This window comes from Xylaria bambusicola (assembly GCF_022495145.1).
Source record: "Xylaria bambusicola strain CBS 139988 unplaced genomic scaffold F5B22scaffold_1, whole genome shotgun sequence".
Lineage (NCBI taxonomy): Eukaryota > Fungi > Ascomycota > Sordariomycetes > Xylariales > Xylariaceae > Xylaria > Xylaria bambusicola.
This window is the reverse complement of record NW_025953554.1, coordinates 1,469,398-1,485,151: the sequence shown is the minus strand read 5'-3', so window position 1 is coordinate 1,485,151 and position 15,754 is coordinate 1,469,398. Positions and strand designations below refer to the sequence as shown.

The window sequence follows — 15,754 nt, the reverse complement described above, 5'->3', positions numbered from 1 at the left end:
ATATTCAAGACTTACATACATATGTAGGTATGTCCGTAGCTACTTTTATACTTTCCTGTTGCCCATCCATGTATTTCACGTGCTACCGGCAGAATTCTTGTTGCATCTGCATAGGCGAATGGGTATATGACTTTAACTGAGACTTGTTTGTTCTCGGCTACATATCTATTTTTCTGGACCAATGCGGTGGCTCGAATTTCCAACAGGGCCCCTTGCTTTCCCGCGTCAATTTCTCATTCTATGTTCATGTATGTTTCTATGTATTTAGAAATAGGCTTATGGGATATGGGATATCTTACAGTGCTGCGAGCATGTAGTAGCCATGGCCGATGCAAATCATCAGACATACATACTTACATGATGTTAGGTAATGTATGTACATATCAGTACATGTACTCTAGGTAAGTGGTGGGCGTTGTTAGGCGGAATTAGCGGAGTGAATTGCAAAGTACAGGTACTGGGAAATGGCACTATACGCTACCTATGCACTTGGGTAGGTGTCTATCTAGGTACATGTAGGTACTAAGGTGGGTAGGCTACGGCGGGCAGCCCAATCAAACAGCCATAGGCGTGACACGGGTGGGACTGAAACGGGGTCTCACTTCCTCGCCGCCGAGCAAAAATTAATCGATTTAATCGACAGCCAATTTCCTGCCTCCTTATCGAGAATCACCACCTCAATAAAGTCTTCAACTCTCGTGACGTGCTGCCTACTGCCGCTATTCCTCTCTCTGTCTCTCTGTGTCCCTCTCTTGTATTGCATTGCGCATTGCATTGCATGCACCTTCTCCGTTTTATTTTACTTTTCTGATACTCGTACTGCCTGCCTGTCCCGACTCAACCGCGAACGTTATCGCAGCGCGCGCTGTAGCTTAGTGCTATGATCATTCCTAGGTGACTTCACTCCTTTAGCATCTTTGGTTTGACATCGCTCGATCATTACTATAACCATCCCAAGAAAACTCGACAATTATCCGGAATACGTGTAAAGAAAAGCCAGCTCTTGATCTACCTGTACGGAGTCGGTCTAGAGAATCCGCAGCTCGTCCGCCTATTCCCGCGAACCTGATCCTCAATCATCAATTGAAGCCGATTCGAACCATTGTGGTATCCGTGCCGACTTGATCTCGGACGGGCTTGAACTTGGCTATTCGCGCTTATTGTCAACATGGCATCTTCAGAGCCCTTCCCCCCTTTCAATACCTCCGCGGAGCCGCTGCGCTCCACCCCAGAGCAGACCGCCGCCCGCCGTCGACCTAGAAAGTCAAGCGGGCTGCCGGCCGAGATACGGGCCGGTGATACCGGCGCTCCCAGTCTTCAAGCAAGCCTTGCGAGTTTGCAGAGCAATGCCCCTCCCTCTCCTCCGAGGTCGTCAGTCGCTGATGGCAATGTAAGACGTGGCCTCAAACGTCGCAAGGCTCGCTCTATGCTACGCCGCTTCAAGCATTTCGCCCTCAAGCACACCTGGGTTCTGCCCCTAATCTTTCTGTCCATCTTTGGCACTCTTTATGCCGTCAACCCTACCGAATCGAACCCGGTTCACCGCTTCATCTTCCTTTCCTACAAGCTACCTCTCGAACCAGGTGTCGATCCCAGTACACCGCCTCAATATGGCAAAGGCCCTTGGGATATTGCTTTTGTTACTTTCTACACCATTGTATTGTCTTTCACTCGTGAATTCATCATGCAAGAGTTCTTACGCCCCTTGGCCAAGAAAGCCGGGTTAAAATCTCGCGCCAAACAATCTCGGTTCATGGAGCAATTGTACACAGCCATCTACTTTGGCTTTCTCGGCCCTGCTGGCATGTATGTCATGAAGAACACCCCGATCTGGTACTTCAATACCCGTGCTATGTACGAGAATTTCCCCCACAAGACCCACGCCGCCGACTTCAAATTCTACTATCTATTCCAGGCCGCATACTGGGCTCAGCAGGCTATCGTTTTACTCCTAGGCTTGGAGGAACGGAGAAAGGACTTCAAGGAACTTGTTGGACACCACATTGTCAGCTTGGCCCTGATTGGCCTTAGCTATCGGTTCCATTTCACTTACATGGGTCTTGCCGTCTACATAACCCACGATATCAGCGATTTCTTTTTAGCGGTAAGTAGGAAATCCTACAAAGTCAACCGAACAAACTAGGACAGAACATAAGCTAATCAATTTGGAATAGACTTCGAAGACTCTCAACTACATAGACCATTGGTCTACTGGGCCTTACTTTTTTGTCTTTATGTGTGTCTGGGCCTATTTACGACACTACCTCAATCTTCGCATCATCTGGTCCCTCTTCACGGAGTTCAAGACGGTTGGTCCATATGAGCTCAACTGGGAAACCCAGCAGTACAAGTGTGATATCTCTTTTGTCATTACACTTGCATTGCTTTCTTCACTTCAGGCTCTGAACCTGTTCTGGTGGTTCTTCATTGTCAGAATTGCCTACCGTTTTGTTGTTTACCAAACAGCTGAGGACGATCGATCCGAGGCTGAAGCGTCTGAGACAGAGGAGATTGAAGCTAGCAATGAGAAACGTGCTGCGACAAAGTCTTTGACGAACGGTCACGCCACTGGTGTGCATGATCATACTAATGGCAACGTAATGAGTCGCGCAAACGGAAGCGTCTCTAAGAAATCAGCACGATAAGTCCGGCTGATTACAACGATTACTTCCCTTACGATCTCGCTAAGGGCTTGCCCATGAAGCATGCAGCAGAGCAACATGTACAATATGAGGGGGCACGCAGTGTCTGTTCGGGGAAACCCTGTGTATTCAAATTCAGAGGACACTTCAGGTCTAATGCTTGATGCCAAATCAGAAGAATGTCCACGCAGACTCACAGACAAATATATAAGTCTGCCGAAGGTGGAAGTGGCGCACAACCCTCAGCAGTGTGAAGTAGGACCAACTCACCAGCGGGGAAAATTGAAAGGGGGCAACGATCTTCATATGCGAACGGAAAGTATGTGGTCGTTGTTCATATTAGGAACTTCGCACCAGGTCTCACAGCTCGTCATAACGTGTTATTCATCTATCGCGGGGGGCTGGTACTATCAGTTAAAACATGATGATAAAGAATTAACGATTAAAAGATTCAAGACCACGCTGATGAGGAAAGAGGCAGGGTGGATGGAGACACGCCGTGAGCAGATTATTCAACTTGGGCTCCCTGTATCATCACTACAATCTAAATAATAATTAATTGGAAAAAATTCAGTGGCCACGCCTATCATATACAACTCTCTTGTTTTGCAGTGACGTGTCAATGAAATCTTTGGGTCTGGGAAATTGGAATGAGATCTTAAGATCCCTCTAGGAGTGCTTGGAGCAATGCTCCAAATTTACTTGTATCAGACTCCTTTGTAGCATGTTTGAACCCAGAGGCTTGTATAAGTTTCAATGCAGATTGTCGTTGCATTATACTTTCTTGATCACGTAATACCGAGGTAAGGGATGGACTTCCCGAAAGAAGGCTTGAATTGTTACCCCTTTGGTTCGGTGGCGTGCTAATCTCGGTCGCCTTCTAATCACTAGTGCCCTATGCTACGACTCTTGAACCAAGGTGTTGAAAGTGTATGGCCAAGTGGTCACTTGTGAACTGTACGGATCAAGGGACATGAAGTATCTGTTCTCTGTTCATGCGCATAGAGGGAAGTCGTCCTCACACATTATTCATGAAATATTTCAGCTGTATGTGACGCAAATATACCTTCTGCTTCAGCACCAGGAGAGAGCCCTCTGACTTTGGAGAAGAGACACCTCCCCGTATAGCCCTGGCCAGAGCATGAAGGCCTCGGGCAGCGACAGATGCTATACAGTACCAATCTTGACACTCCACCTATACTTGGTTCTTGACGTGCCGGCCCTTTTTACAGAAATAACAAGGCCAAATATGATGTATTACATGCGGCTGAGCAGGCAACTGTTGATTCCTGGCTATTTGAAAGAAAGTACGTTCATGCTGAAGTGTTTGACTGCGCATATTCGGCGTTCAGTCTGATGCAAAGTGGCTCTATGTTAGCAGCGTGTACGAATAGTAAATGACAAGTTATAGCATGCCCCTTGCTACGAGTAAAACTCAGCAATTGCCAGGATCTGGAAGAACAAAGGAACTGGGTTTATATAGTCCAGAGGAGTCTGAACATGCTCACTTCTAACCTCCCTCAATAAAAAAAATCTTTACTTCATCTATGCAATCGCTGAGAGCTGCTGTTACAAGCTCCTCTCACAGAAGCAGTTATGAGATTTAAGAATCGTGAAATAGATATACTATGGTTTCCGGTGAAGTCATATCGACCATTGGGGATGGGAGTAGGAGGGCAACGATGCGAGGACAACAAACATATACAAGCATAAGCAAGTAGCCAAGCGATTGCTCTAACAATGACTTACTACATGTGCATCACCCATACCTCGTCGCACTCTATATTCAAGCTTCTGGGACTTCTACTGTTCGCACACACTTTCCTTCACCAAGCTAGGTTGCTTGCTCTAGACAGACTGCATGATCGGACCATGATCTCACATGCGTTGTTACAGAGCAGATGTCTCCCTACAGTCGTTACAGGTCAACAAAAAGAATTACTTATATACAGATAGTTCGGCCTGGGCCTGAAGACGCTCAAAGTCACAATTGTCTTCTAATGTACCTTCTCCCTAGCACTAAGTGGGATACTGGAATCTACTCTCCTGAATCTACCAGCTATCTGCTCTAGATTGCCTCTACATCTACCTTGCTTGTCAATTGTAGATTCTACAGGCAAAGTGTTTTAGACGCACCCCCCTACCATCTACCTCGTACGGCTGTCTGTATAGGTACACACCGTAGCAACACGCCTGACTCAATACTGGGGCAGGCTATATAAACTAGCTACATCTGTTGCGATATGCGTAACCGAGATCTGTCAACCTGTTACAGTCTATGCTCGTTATGAGATAGCATAGATATTATAGTATGTATAGTAGTGGATGGAAGGGATGAGTCAAGTTCTACATACGGAGTCAAGGTAATATGGATGGGACTGCTCAGCTTTGGGTTTATCCCATACTGTGTTGACCCTGAAACATCATTCGTCTGCCGGATACGGGGAAAGAGGATCTTGTGAGAAAGACAGTGTGATGAGAGGGCGAGGAAGATGGGGAGACATATGCTCAGATATACGATGATGGATCTAAGTAGGTTAGCTTCTGGTGTGGTCGTATGTACAGTATGCTCACATGCACGAGATATAACTATGTAAGTAGGTATGGATGTGAATAAATAGATGATCTCCAAACTAAAGATTCAACCACAACCAATCAAGTTGTCGAGTAGCCTGGTTACGGGTTGAGGGCGCTCGCTCGCTGGATATTACATAGTGTACTTAACTTCAACAATGGTGTCTCCTAGTAACGGCCTCAGTCATCATTTGGATTCGAGCTTACCAGGTAGAAAGGTATTCGACAGCACGTAGGTATTCACTGTGTGGCGAGGAGAGAGTTATTACGTACGTGTAACCAGCGATGGTATCACAGAGCGAACACAAAGCAGACTCGAAAGATGATCAGGCAAGGCTACAGTCGGCAAGGAACTTGAACTCGGAGCGGGGGGCCCGCCACGATCGGTCCACCCATCCATCCTGCCTCGTCTCATATCGTCGTCACGCTCCCAACACAAGCTATCCGGTGCAGTAGCAGGGACAGGATAGGATAGAACAGAACAATCAAATCAGCTCTACATGTATGATCAGACTCACACCATGTATGTACGACTTGAGTATCCCGTCACAAGGGTGGTACACATTCTCGGTTCCAAGTAGATAGGCTATCCCAGGCAATGCTAGTTCGTCTCCTCTGGTGCCATGCCATCCAGCCGAGCCGAGCCCATCATCAACCATCTCGTCCCATCAGCAGCAGCATACGGAGTACAACCCTACCTGGAATCCACACACCCCCCCATCCGCCCCATTCAAGAACCAACCCACCCCTCCCTTTCCCGTGACACGCCAACCCCAACACCCAAGACTGCAACTCCAGATTGCAGATAGAACACGAGCCTGTCCAATGCGGCTATTGTCCCTCACCACTCAGCAGCAGGCAGGGTGTCACTCTAGTCCCGTCTCGTCCTGTCAGCCTACGCTACCCGGTACTACTTACACGTACGAGCTATTACAGCCTACCTAGTCTAGCCGCGCCTCTGGGATGGCGTACATGTACTCGTAAGTAGGTAAGTAAAGTAAGTAAGTACTTATGTATGTATGGCCTTGTTTCATACAGTACTGACTGTACTTATGTAGTGCGTGTGTACACATTACATTACGCAAGTCAATCCACCCCACCTTTTCTTTCCCCCGCCGATTGTTGCCCCCCTCCCCCTCGAAGAAGCCGTCGTTAAATCCCAGCCAGTCAAGTCGATATTTCCCCTCTCGGCGTTGTTACGAGATGCTAGGTAGGTAGTACATACATACAGTATAGTACATCTCCCTTCACATGTACAACGGTGCTCAAACAAGTACCACAGTAATCTGTATAAAAAAAAAAAAAAGGTCATAGTACAGAAGGACATTTGATATATGCGAAACGAGCTCGACTGGTTCCTAACGCAGCTATCCTGAACCTGATTGATGCTCTGATATGCATCATCGTTTCATATGTCCCCGAGGGAATAATCACAAGTGATTGTCTAAGTAAACACGTTGCGGTACATAACACACGACATGTACGTGTATACAATACAATGCGCGCAACTGGTGCAGATATACGCCAAGTAGGTAGGGTAGGCAGATCGAGTCTAGAACCGAGCGGCTCCTCTTAACGCCTTGCCTCTGCCTTGCCTTAGCGTGAGGGAGGAGAGACGGTAGGGTGTGCGGTTACTCCGTTCTCTTGCATGTACTGTGCTGCTAGTATGTAGTGCCCATCTTTCCCAGTGGTTTCCTTCTCGTCGAGCGAGTTGAAACTGGGGTGTGTGGTAGTTGGTGAGTTAGTCCTACAGCTGAGAGTGGTATGATTTGTGGTCTTCTATCGATGGTGGTGGTCTTAGACTTGATTGACTCGTCACAACTCACCTGCTTCGTCCTTGTTTTTCCGTAACAGAGACCATTTCCATGTACTTGTGTTACACATGTATGTTAGGATTGTTGTATATGCCGAGTCTGTTTCCTGTACTTATGGAGATGTATATGCATGGGACTTTGAACTAGGCATAATAGTAGGCAATAATGGAACAAACTTAATGCCTGGATGGTTCGTCTGTGCCATTACTTTGTAGATAAAATAAAATCGTCTAAGCTAAGCTGGCGCAATGTGAAGAAAGAGAGAAGGCGATAAAGACAAGGAAATCGCATACCCTCCTCAAAATCGTTGCCCGCCATGAACGTACATACATACATTACTGGTTGGTGGGGGGGGAATCTAACAATGCATCGATTATCGACTCGCTTAAGCCTCCTATTAGCCCGCCAACCTGTCTGCCAGCCTGCCTGAAGTTATGCACGTGGTCATCTCTCATCACTACATATAGTCATGCCACAAGGCCATTGTCGGCAATCTCGCTGCGGGATAAAGAAAGCGAAACGTTCGAGAGAAGAGCATCAGCGAAGGCATAAACTAGAGGCCGACCGAAAGAAAACATTGAATAGCAGATTTGCCTCCCTACCACCCAAAACCGTGTTTGATTTGATACCGTCTCCACTTGTCCTTCCTGATTTCCTTTTTCTTTTTTGTTGTTTTCTTCGTTTCGTCCTTCCCCGAATCCACCCTTACTGGAAGGGGACGAAATCAAGAAAACGAAACCAAGAAAATAAAAAAACAAGGAAATGAGAATGAGAAGCAAACGAGTATGGCCAAGTTTTGTCACCTGGCCAATGACAATTGATTATTAGGACACGGAAGTAAAAAAGAAATGTCTTTGGTATCATTGCGTCCAGAATGTAAAGATAAATGCACTGCGTTATTGCCGTTGATATCCTTTTGATAGAGGAGTGAAAAGGTCTTTCGCAATGTTTTGTATATCCCACCCAACGCCTGCAATGCAAAAAAAAACCAAAAGAAGACCCGCAACACGGGAAGGAAGTGTGAGGGTAGTGATATTAGCGAATCATGCAATACATCTGATATATGCATGTTTTGTATCAATGCTGGTGAGAGAGTGATATATTTCCGATGTGAGTCGAGATCAAGGTGATGTATTACGGTTTTGGTGACATCGGGTGACTCTGGATGCGACCTTCGTAGGTCGCAGCGGGTTCGTGTTGTGCGGCGAGCCTGCTGCCGCTCGGGGTAGTTGACTCATCCGACGAGCTACTGGACTCGTCTAGGCCTTGTTGACCCTGTTTACAGCCATGTTCTCCTCCAGGAGAAGGGATATTGGCTTTGCGCATCAGCTTTTCTGCCTTGCGGTAAGCGGCTCTAGCATCTTCCGCAGCTTTCTCAGCTTTGGCCTGCCGATTCCACATAGATGCATATTTGCCATTCAACTCCAACAGCTCTTCATGCGTTCCTTTCTCCACAATGGTACCTTGGTTGAGAACCAGGATTTGGTCGGCGTGTGTAATTGTAGATAACCGATGCCTAAAAAAACCTGCGTTAGTAAAAAGGTATACCCAAAAAGCCCTTAATTAGAATGCCTACGCGATGATTAGCATAGTACGGCCACGGCCAATACTAGCAAGCCGAGATTGGATTTGTTGTTCGGTATGCGTATCTAGGGCCGATGTGGCCTCATCAAGCATTATGATCTTGGGGTTCTTCAAGAGTGTTCTTGCAATAGCTACTCGTTGTTTTTCGCCACCGCTGAGTCTGAGACCACGCTCGCCAACTTTGGTATAGTATTTGTCTGGGAAAGACATAATCTTATCGTGGATGCTTGCCGCTTGACAGGCTGCGATGACATCTTCATCGGTTGCGTTCTGATTGGCGTACTTGAGGTTGTACATAAGCGTATCATTGAACATGATTGTGTCTTGCGGCACTACCCCTATGAAGCGCCGTACTGAATCAATAGTGACGTCCTTGACATTCTGGCCATCTACTCGGATGCTACCAGCTTGGCAATTAAAATAGCGGTACAGCAGCCGGAACAGGGTAGATTTGCCACCGCCAGACTCCCCGACTAGAGCAGTTGTAGTACCTGGTCGACATTCAAAAGTGAGGTTTCGTAGAGCTGGCTTTCTCTGGTCATAGGCGAATTTGACCTTGGAGAACTCTACATGGCCGCTGCATGAAGTCAGCTTAGGAACACCGGGACGATCTATCACCGTCGGGCGCTGCTTGAAGAGTTCCAAGAGCCGCTCTCCCGAAATCATGGCCTGCTGAACAGTCCGATAAAAGGTGCCAAAGAAATTCAGCGGGCCTTGTAATTGACCAAGGTAGGTGATGAGGGCGACAAAATCTCCAACCTCACGTTGCTTTTGTGTGACCTGATAGGCTCCAACCATCACAGCGGCTAGCATCCCTGTCATGAACACCAATGATTGGTACATGTTCATTGAGCTAATGCTCCAGGTAACTTGAGCTTCGGCTTTCTGGAAGTTTTTGATGGCGTCTCGATAGCGATTGAATTCAAACTCCTCCGCATTGAAGTATTTAACTGTCTCATACGATATGATAGAGTCATTTTTAACCGCCTCTTCTTCTCGGTCAGCATTTGACATGGCTCTTCGTTGGTTTGCTGTTTGAGATGCGAGACGAATGGTAAGGAGCAGGTAATAAAATGTGACAATGCAGACAATTACGGCATAAACGGCATCGAATCTGAAGTAAAAGTAGCTGATTGCTACGAATAGATCCACAATCATGGGGAAAACCTGGAAAGTAACCTGTTCAAGAAATGAATTAACCGAGGCACCTTTGTTCAGTGCCGATAGAACCTCGCCAGTCCGTTTTCCAAGGTGAAAGTCGAGGCTCAACGAATGCACATGCTCAAAAGCAGACGTGGTCAACGCTCGATACGCATTCTGCGAAACAGGGATCCATAGCATGGACCTCCATGATCCAAGAAGACCAGACGGACCTTGAAGCAGCTTATACAAAATAAGGAGTCCAAGTGAAGCCCATGGCATCTGTAGGCCCTTCCCGTTTGGGTTAGATTCATGTGGCTCTGTGAGTTCATTGGTAACACGTCCAATCTGATACGGCACCATGATGTTAACCCATCTTTGTAGAACAAGCAGGATAAAGCAGAGAACAACGATTAATTGGAGCCTGAGCTTTTTTGTCGGCCACATATAGGGGAAGAAAACAGAATAACCACGTAGATACTCCAACCAGGTTGTCTGAGGGAGCTTCTCCGGGCGGTAGAACCCGGCGTCGTCGTCAACCATGGCGTAACTCGAATCGCCACTAGTGGGCCCATCACAAGCTCCATTCATGCCTGATGCACTATGGCCATTCGTGCGGTAGTCACTCATGTCTGGGTTCAGGAGTGGTGTGTTCTCATCGGCTTCGGAATGGTACTCCTGCTCACGCTTACATTTCTCACGTTCGGCTCGGCAGCCTATTAATGCCAATGTAAACCACAGCACGACACTGCCCGCAATCATACACACGCGAGTACAGGACAGGCTCAGATCAATAATGTCCCACTCACTCATGTCGTCGACGGTCACATATCTAGCAGGGGCTAAATGAACCATGATCTTGTGAGGTTGGGACAGGATGATGGCATCGCAGGTGAAGATGATAATCTCCATGCACAGGGCAATCACCCACGTGAGTATGAACACTGGTCCTGGCTGGTGTTTGTTTTCAAACAATGTGATGAACACATATAGATACAGAAAAGCCGAGCCTAGGGTGTAGACCTATCAAAACGTTAATGAAGGGTTCAAATCAATGCATTGTAGAGAAAGCATATTACTGTTTTGGCTTCGCCGCACCACCAGGTATGGTCACCGTCAGGACTTATCTGAAGAAGTGCATGTGTGGCAATAGCTGCGCCTTGGGCGACGAAAGTTAGGGTTACCGCGGTATAGAGCCACTGAAAGAGCGCCCTGGTGGCTGGAGAGAATCTTTCATCGGATTCTTGAGATTTATCGCCAACAGATCGCTTCTTCGTGACAGGTAAGGGTTTGCCACCAGGGCCTGTGACAGTAGGAACAATAACATCTCCTCTGTTTCTGGCTGTGTATATGGAGTAAATGGCTCCAAAGAGCAACAGAATAAGCAAGAGCAAGCCTGGGTATAGGTATTGCGTAAATGCTAATATGCTCTCAACCGGGCCGTCACCTGATTCCACGACAAAGGCGGCCATTTTGGTCTGTTGATGAATGAATCAGCACGCCGGGGTTGGGTAGTCTTGATGGCATGGTAAAAGATGGGACGATAAGATTGCACCGCATGCTGCAAGGTAGGTGTGACATACACAGTTATTGGGAACTATCCTGCAACGGTATCATGTCTGCATTGACCACCACAATGACAACGGCCAACCCCAATGGATGCCCTCTTCCTTCTTGCTTCGTTCCCTCTTATCGAGGCGTGGAAAGCAATAGGGGGGTGTTCCTCCCAGAAACGAGAGCAGGAGAGCGAGACAGATAGGTAGATGAATGGAAGCAGACCGAGTGCCTAGATACAGACGCCAGACGCAATTAGTACTGTGGAAAAAACCCGACTTCAGGTCGTGGTGGTGGGGCAGGGTCACCGGACGGGTGTTAGTGGCAAAAGCGACACCGCCGTGGAGTAGTCGTGGAGGGCCCCAGATGGACTAGTGATAATAATAGGGACAATGAATTGATGGGCCAGGACTCGTTCCAGCCGAGATCAGCAGCTGGGAAACTCACCGAAGCAGTATAGTGTCGCCACGAGACGGTGACCAGCACAAATGGGCAGTGGGTACGGAGGTGGATGACAGGTAACGGAACAAACCAAGCGGGTTCAAGAACAGCAATCCCAATATATAGATAGATAAGGCGGGATGATGCAAGACGCAAGGACGCCAGAACGCAAAGGCGCAAAGGCGCAAAGACGCAAAGACGGGGGAGACGAGGGTACGTAGTAAGTGATGCAGGCCGTGCAGGTAGGTAGTGTTTGGTAGTGTTTGGTAGCGGTTGGTAGCGGTTGGTAGAACCAGAGCCAGAACCAACGACCAGAAACGCGAGGTATAATAATACTACACGGGATGTGTATACTAAACTAGGTAGTAGTTAGTCGATAACCGAGCCGAGAAGACGAGGATGCTGGATGTCGTGTAAATTAGACCGAGATTCAAGGATCTAGGATCCATGCAGGGTAGATAAATAGCCCAGGTTTCCAAGTGCGTACACTGACTGCACTGCACTATATGCGCATGTGCGGATGGTGCGTCGTCGTGTGTGTGCACAGCGGATGCGAGGTGTGTAAGAGAGAGAGAGAGAGAGTGTGTGTGTATGTGTATGTGTATGTGTGTGTAGATATTAGGCACGGCGGATGAGTTTGTATGAGAGAGTTGAGTGAGTGAGTAGTAAGTGAGCGTGTAAGAGAAGAGCGTGCAACTATGTAGCTATGTAGTAGATATGTATATGTATAGGTATGTGTATGTGTATGTGTATGTGAGTGTCTAAGTATGTGTGGTAGTTGTTTGTGGTGTGGTAGGTGCGGATGTGGGTGTGGAGGAATAACAGACGTCAGGTGGCATACCACTTTTCGAGGCTGCTTGTTTGCTTCTTCTCTGCTTGCCTGATTGTCTGCTTGCTCGACAGAGATACCTAGATAAGTAATCGAACTGGCCCAACTCAGAGGCAGAGGGGCCGAACACAGACCGACAAACTCTCGGGTGGCGTTCTTGGATTGCCGGAGTACGTTCTGTGGAAGCGTGCCGAGTCAATGGCCCTGGCGTAGTGCACTGGGAGAGCGATGAGGAAACAAGGTATGATGGTGTCGTGAGAAACAACCCAGGTTATGTAGGCGCGGGCACTGGGGGCGATAAGTCTGTAGACGTGAAGAAGACTTGGAGGATAGAAGAATAGAAGAATAGAAGAAATAAAGTCGAAGGGTTGAAGCTGAGGATGAAGAATAAGTAGAAGAAGGGCCAAGCTGTAACGACAAGGAAGAAGGCACAGAGAGATATTAGGTAGTAATGGCAGACTCGAGGAATCCGGGCCGTCAATACTTGCTTCACTGCTGGTGGTCAAGAGAGGAACAGTGGTAGTGTGGTGTGTGGACGAAGGAGAAGAAGATGGAATATACAAATTGCATCTACCTAGCATGGCACGTATGACCTGGTCAACCTCACGGGAGACTAGAATACGTATTCATCAGACTCAACCCGGAGAGCAGAAATATGACCTTGTGCCGTGTATGGTGGCGTGAAATTGGACGGTAGCAAGCCATGCAGATTGGGTAACAGGTCACAGACAGCTTTGACAAGCATAGTGTACGTAGTATAGAATGTAGTTAGTGTAGGTATGTAGGTGGCATAGGTAGAGAGAGACTGAGGTAATGTAGTGCAATGTAGTGTGTACCGATAAACGGGTAGGCAGAGATTCATATACTTGAGGCCATCGTCGTCATGTTCGACTAATTTCCTATCCGTTTTTCGCTCCTTGGACCCCTTTCTTTCTCCCTTTATTATTTTTATTTTTTATTTTTCCCTGCGATCGACCAGCAACTGCCTAAATGCTGGTTTACAAAGAGAAGCTGACCTCATACGCCAACGACAATGACAGCACGCAGAGCCACGGGGGCACAATGGATAGGTAGACGTTTTTATAGAAGAAGAGGTACTGAGCCGGGGAACAATGGCATCGTGATGTACCTCATGTTGCAAGCACATGGATACAGACGCAGACACAGACAGAGATACACACACACACATACACGCACACACACAGAGAAACAGCCTTGAGAGGGATGCAACGCACATGCCCATCCAGGCCAAGACAACGGGACGACGTACGTGTATGGGTTGATGTCGCAACTACCTGCAACACAAGCCCTGCCGGCTCGAGTGTAGAGCCTACCTACATTACCTAGTAGTAGATACCTACCTGGCTCTGCTCCTGTAAGTAGGCAGGTACTTACTTACTTACACGGACATGGAGACGACGAGACTTTTGGAAAGGACAGGAAAAAAAGACGAGACGGGACGACGTGAGAAACATGGAGGAACGGGTCTGGTTCCAGTGGTATGCAGAAGGGTCGGCCATGAGCCAAACGGCTCGCAGCCTTTCCACACCGCCTGCTTCGGGGTAACTAGTGGCTTGTCTTCAGAGGGAAGGGGAATATCGGCGGTCCTTGGTCCTTGTGATTGATGCGGCATGCATGCATAGCCAGGAGGAAGCATAAGCACCGATGTGTTTACTTACCGGTAGCACTACCTATTTTGTACGGCCGTCCAGGCTTTTGGACAGGGGAGCCAGGTGTCTGGTGTCTGGTTTCCCATCTGGCCCGGCGACGTTTGCGTCTGCTCCAGCGGCCCTCCGGGAAGAGGGATTGTGTGCGTCCAAGGAAGGAGGTGGGGTCGGAATACAGGGAGTCAGGTAGCCAGGACAAGGAATAACGGAAGCGCACCCTGATGATTGCATTGTACGTAGGTAGGTAGTTTTGTCATGTCTTGCAAGTCGTCTGGCGGGCCGGGTTGCTGTCCTGAATCATCCGTGTCTACTTGGAGGCAAGTGGATGTTCTGGATGTGTGAGATATATAAAAGAAGACCAGGGTTGTTTGAAAAAGGCGAGCGGCGTTTGCTATAGGTTTACATATACCTACCGCACCTCTACTTGGTATACAGGGTATACCAGGAAGGTTGGGAATGTAGTGCAAGTGCAGTGTAAGTGGGAAGAAGTCGTTATGTTATTAGCCGCAACCCCAAGATCCAAGATGAAAGGACAAGGGACGTGTGCGTAGTCGGTTATGGCCACCCCCCGTTGTTGTAATCAAAAAATGTTTCGATCGATCTGAGGCGTTGGATCATGCTCAGAAAATATGACCTGTCAGTTCATCTATCAACCCTAGTGGTAGCCCAAGACCCGGGTACCGGGCTGTCGCATCGTGGCGGTCGAAGCCGGTCCATCTGAGAGGTGGGCAGGTAAAAATAGGTAAAATAGCGTAACTGCCTATTTGGCTTACATACATACCTAACTAGGCACTCAGCGTACTTACATGGTCCTCAAAGTGCAAAAGGGAGGTGGAGTTAGAAAGAGCAGAAAGAGGTAGACAAGGAGCGCGGGCTGCGGCAATAGATGCGGCAATAGATGAGGTAGGTAGACTTAAGTCAACCATAAGAGCTAAATGGTACACCTACGGCATGCCTAACCTACTTTAGGTAGGTGTCTATGTCTCAGCACGAGTGACACCTTTCTGGAGGTAGATGTTACGATGTATGCTGCCACTTGAAACTGCATAGGTAGTATTGTACATCTCATACTTCATAGGTCTATAGGTGTATGTGTGTAAGTGACTTGATGGATAGGGTTACACATGTGTTCCCAGAGCCTGTAGAGACCCAAGGTAGCTACGGAGAATCGAATCGGTAGATGTACTCTTACCGTTGTTCTAACTTGGAGGGGTGGGAGGAAACCCAAAGAGTTGGATATTAATCTAGGTCTGAGTTCAGCCAGGATGATATCAATCTATCAAGTATACTTGCCTACTTATAGATGTAGTATATGACAGATGGTGCAGGGCATCTATAGACCTCGAAGTACAGTCTAGATAGGTAGGTAGTTAGTACAGTATCTTAACCGAGCACATCTGACAATTAGGTATCCATGCTATACTGAACCCAGGCAGATTGATATGGTTTTAATAAGACAGGCTTCAGATGATTGGGCCCAACAGCCTGAGGGCAGACAACCCAATGCAT

The 15,754-nt window shown here is 47.7% G+C and overlaps 2 protein-coding genes across 2 annotated transcripts; one reads left to right on the top strand and one right to left on the bottom strand.

The window, feature by feature from the left end:
• The first annotated feature begins 1,026 nt into the window (after positions 1 to 1,026).
• Positions 1,027 to 3,049, top strand: F5B22DRAFT_20112 (TLC domain-containing protein). Its single transcript, XM_047969598.1, has 2 exons — positions 1,027 to 2,104; positions 2,175 to 3,049. Exons 1-2 carry the CDS (start codon positions 1,169 to 1,171, stop codon positions 2,643 to 2,645), a joined length of 1,407 nt encoding a protein of 468 aa, XP_047836494.1. The 5' UTR covers positions 1,027 to 1,168; the 3' UTR covers positions 2,646 to 3,049.
• Positions 3,050 to 8,164: 5,115 nt separating this feature from the next.
• F5B22DRAFT_632577 (ABC transporter-like protein) lies at positions 8,165 to 11,226 on the bottom strand (the record flags this gene model as incomplete). The annotated part of the gene is made up of 3 exons (XM_047976712.1): positions 8,165 to 8,546; positions 8,607 to 10,777; positions 10,834 to 11,226. 3 exons carry the CDS (start codon positions 11,224 to 11,226, stop codon positions 8,165 to 8,167), a joined length of 2,946 nt encoding a protein of 981 aa, XP_047836493.1.
• Between the last annotated feature and the right edge of the window lie 4,528 nt (positions 11,227 to 15,754).

Bases quoted from the DNA above. Each gene is read 5' to 3' on its own strand.
- F5B22DRAFT_20112 (XM_047969598.1), top strand. From the start codon at position 1,169: ATGGCATCTTCAGAGCCCTTCCCCCCTTTCAATACCTCCGCGGAGCCG. The intron at 2,105-2,174 runs GTAAGTAGGAAA...AATTTGGAATAG, and splicing joins TCAGCGATTTCTTTTTAGCG to ACTTCGAAGACTCTCAACTA.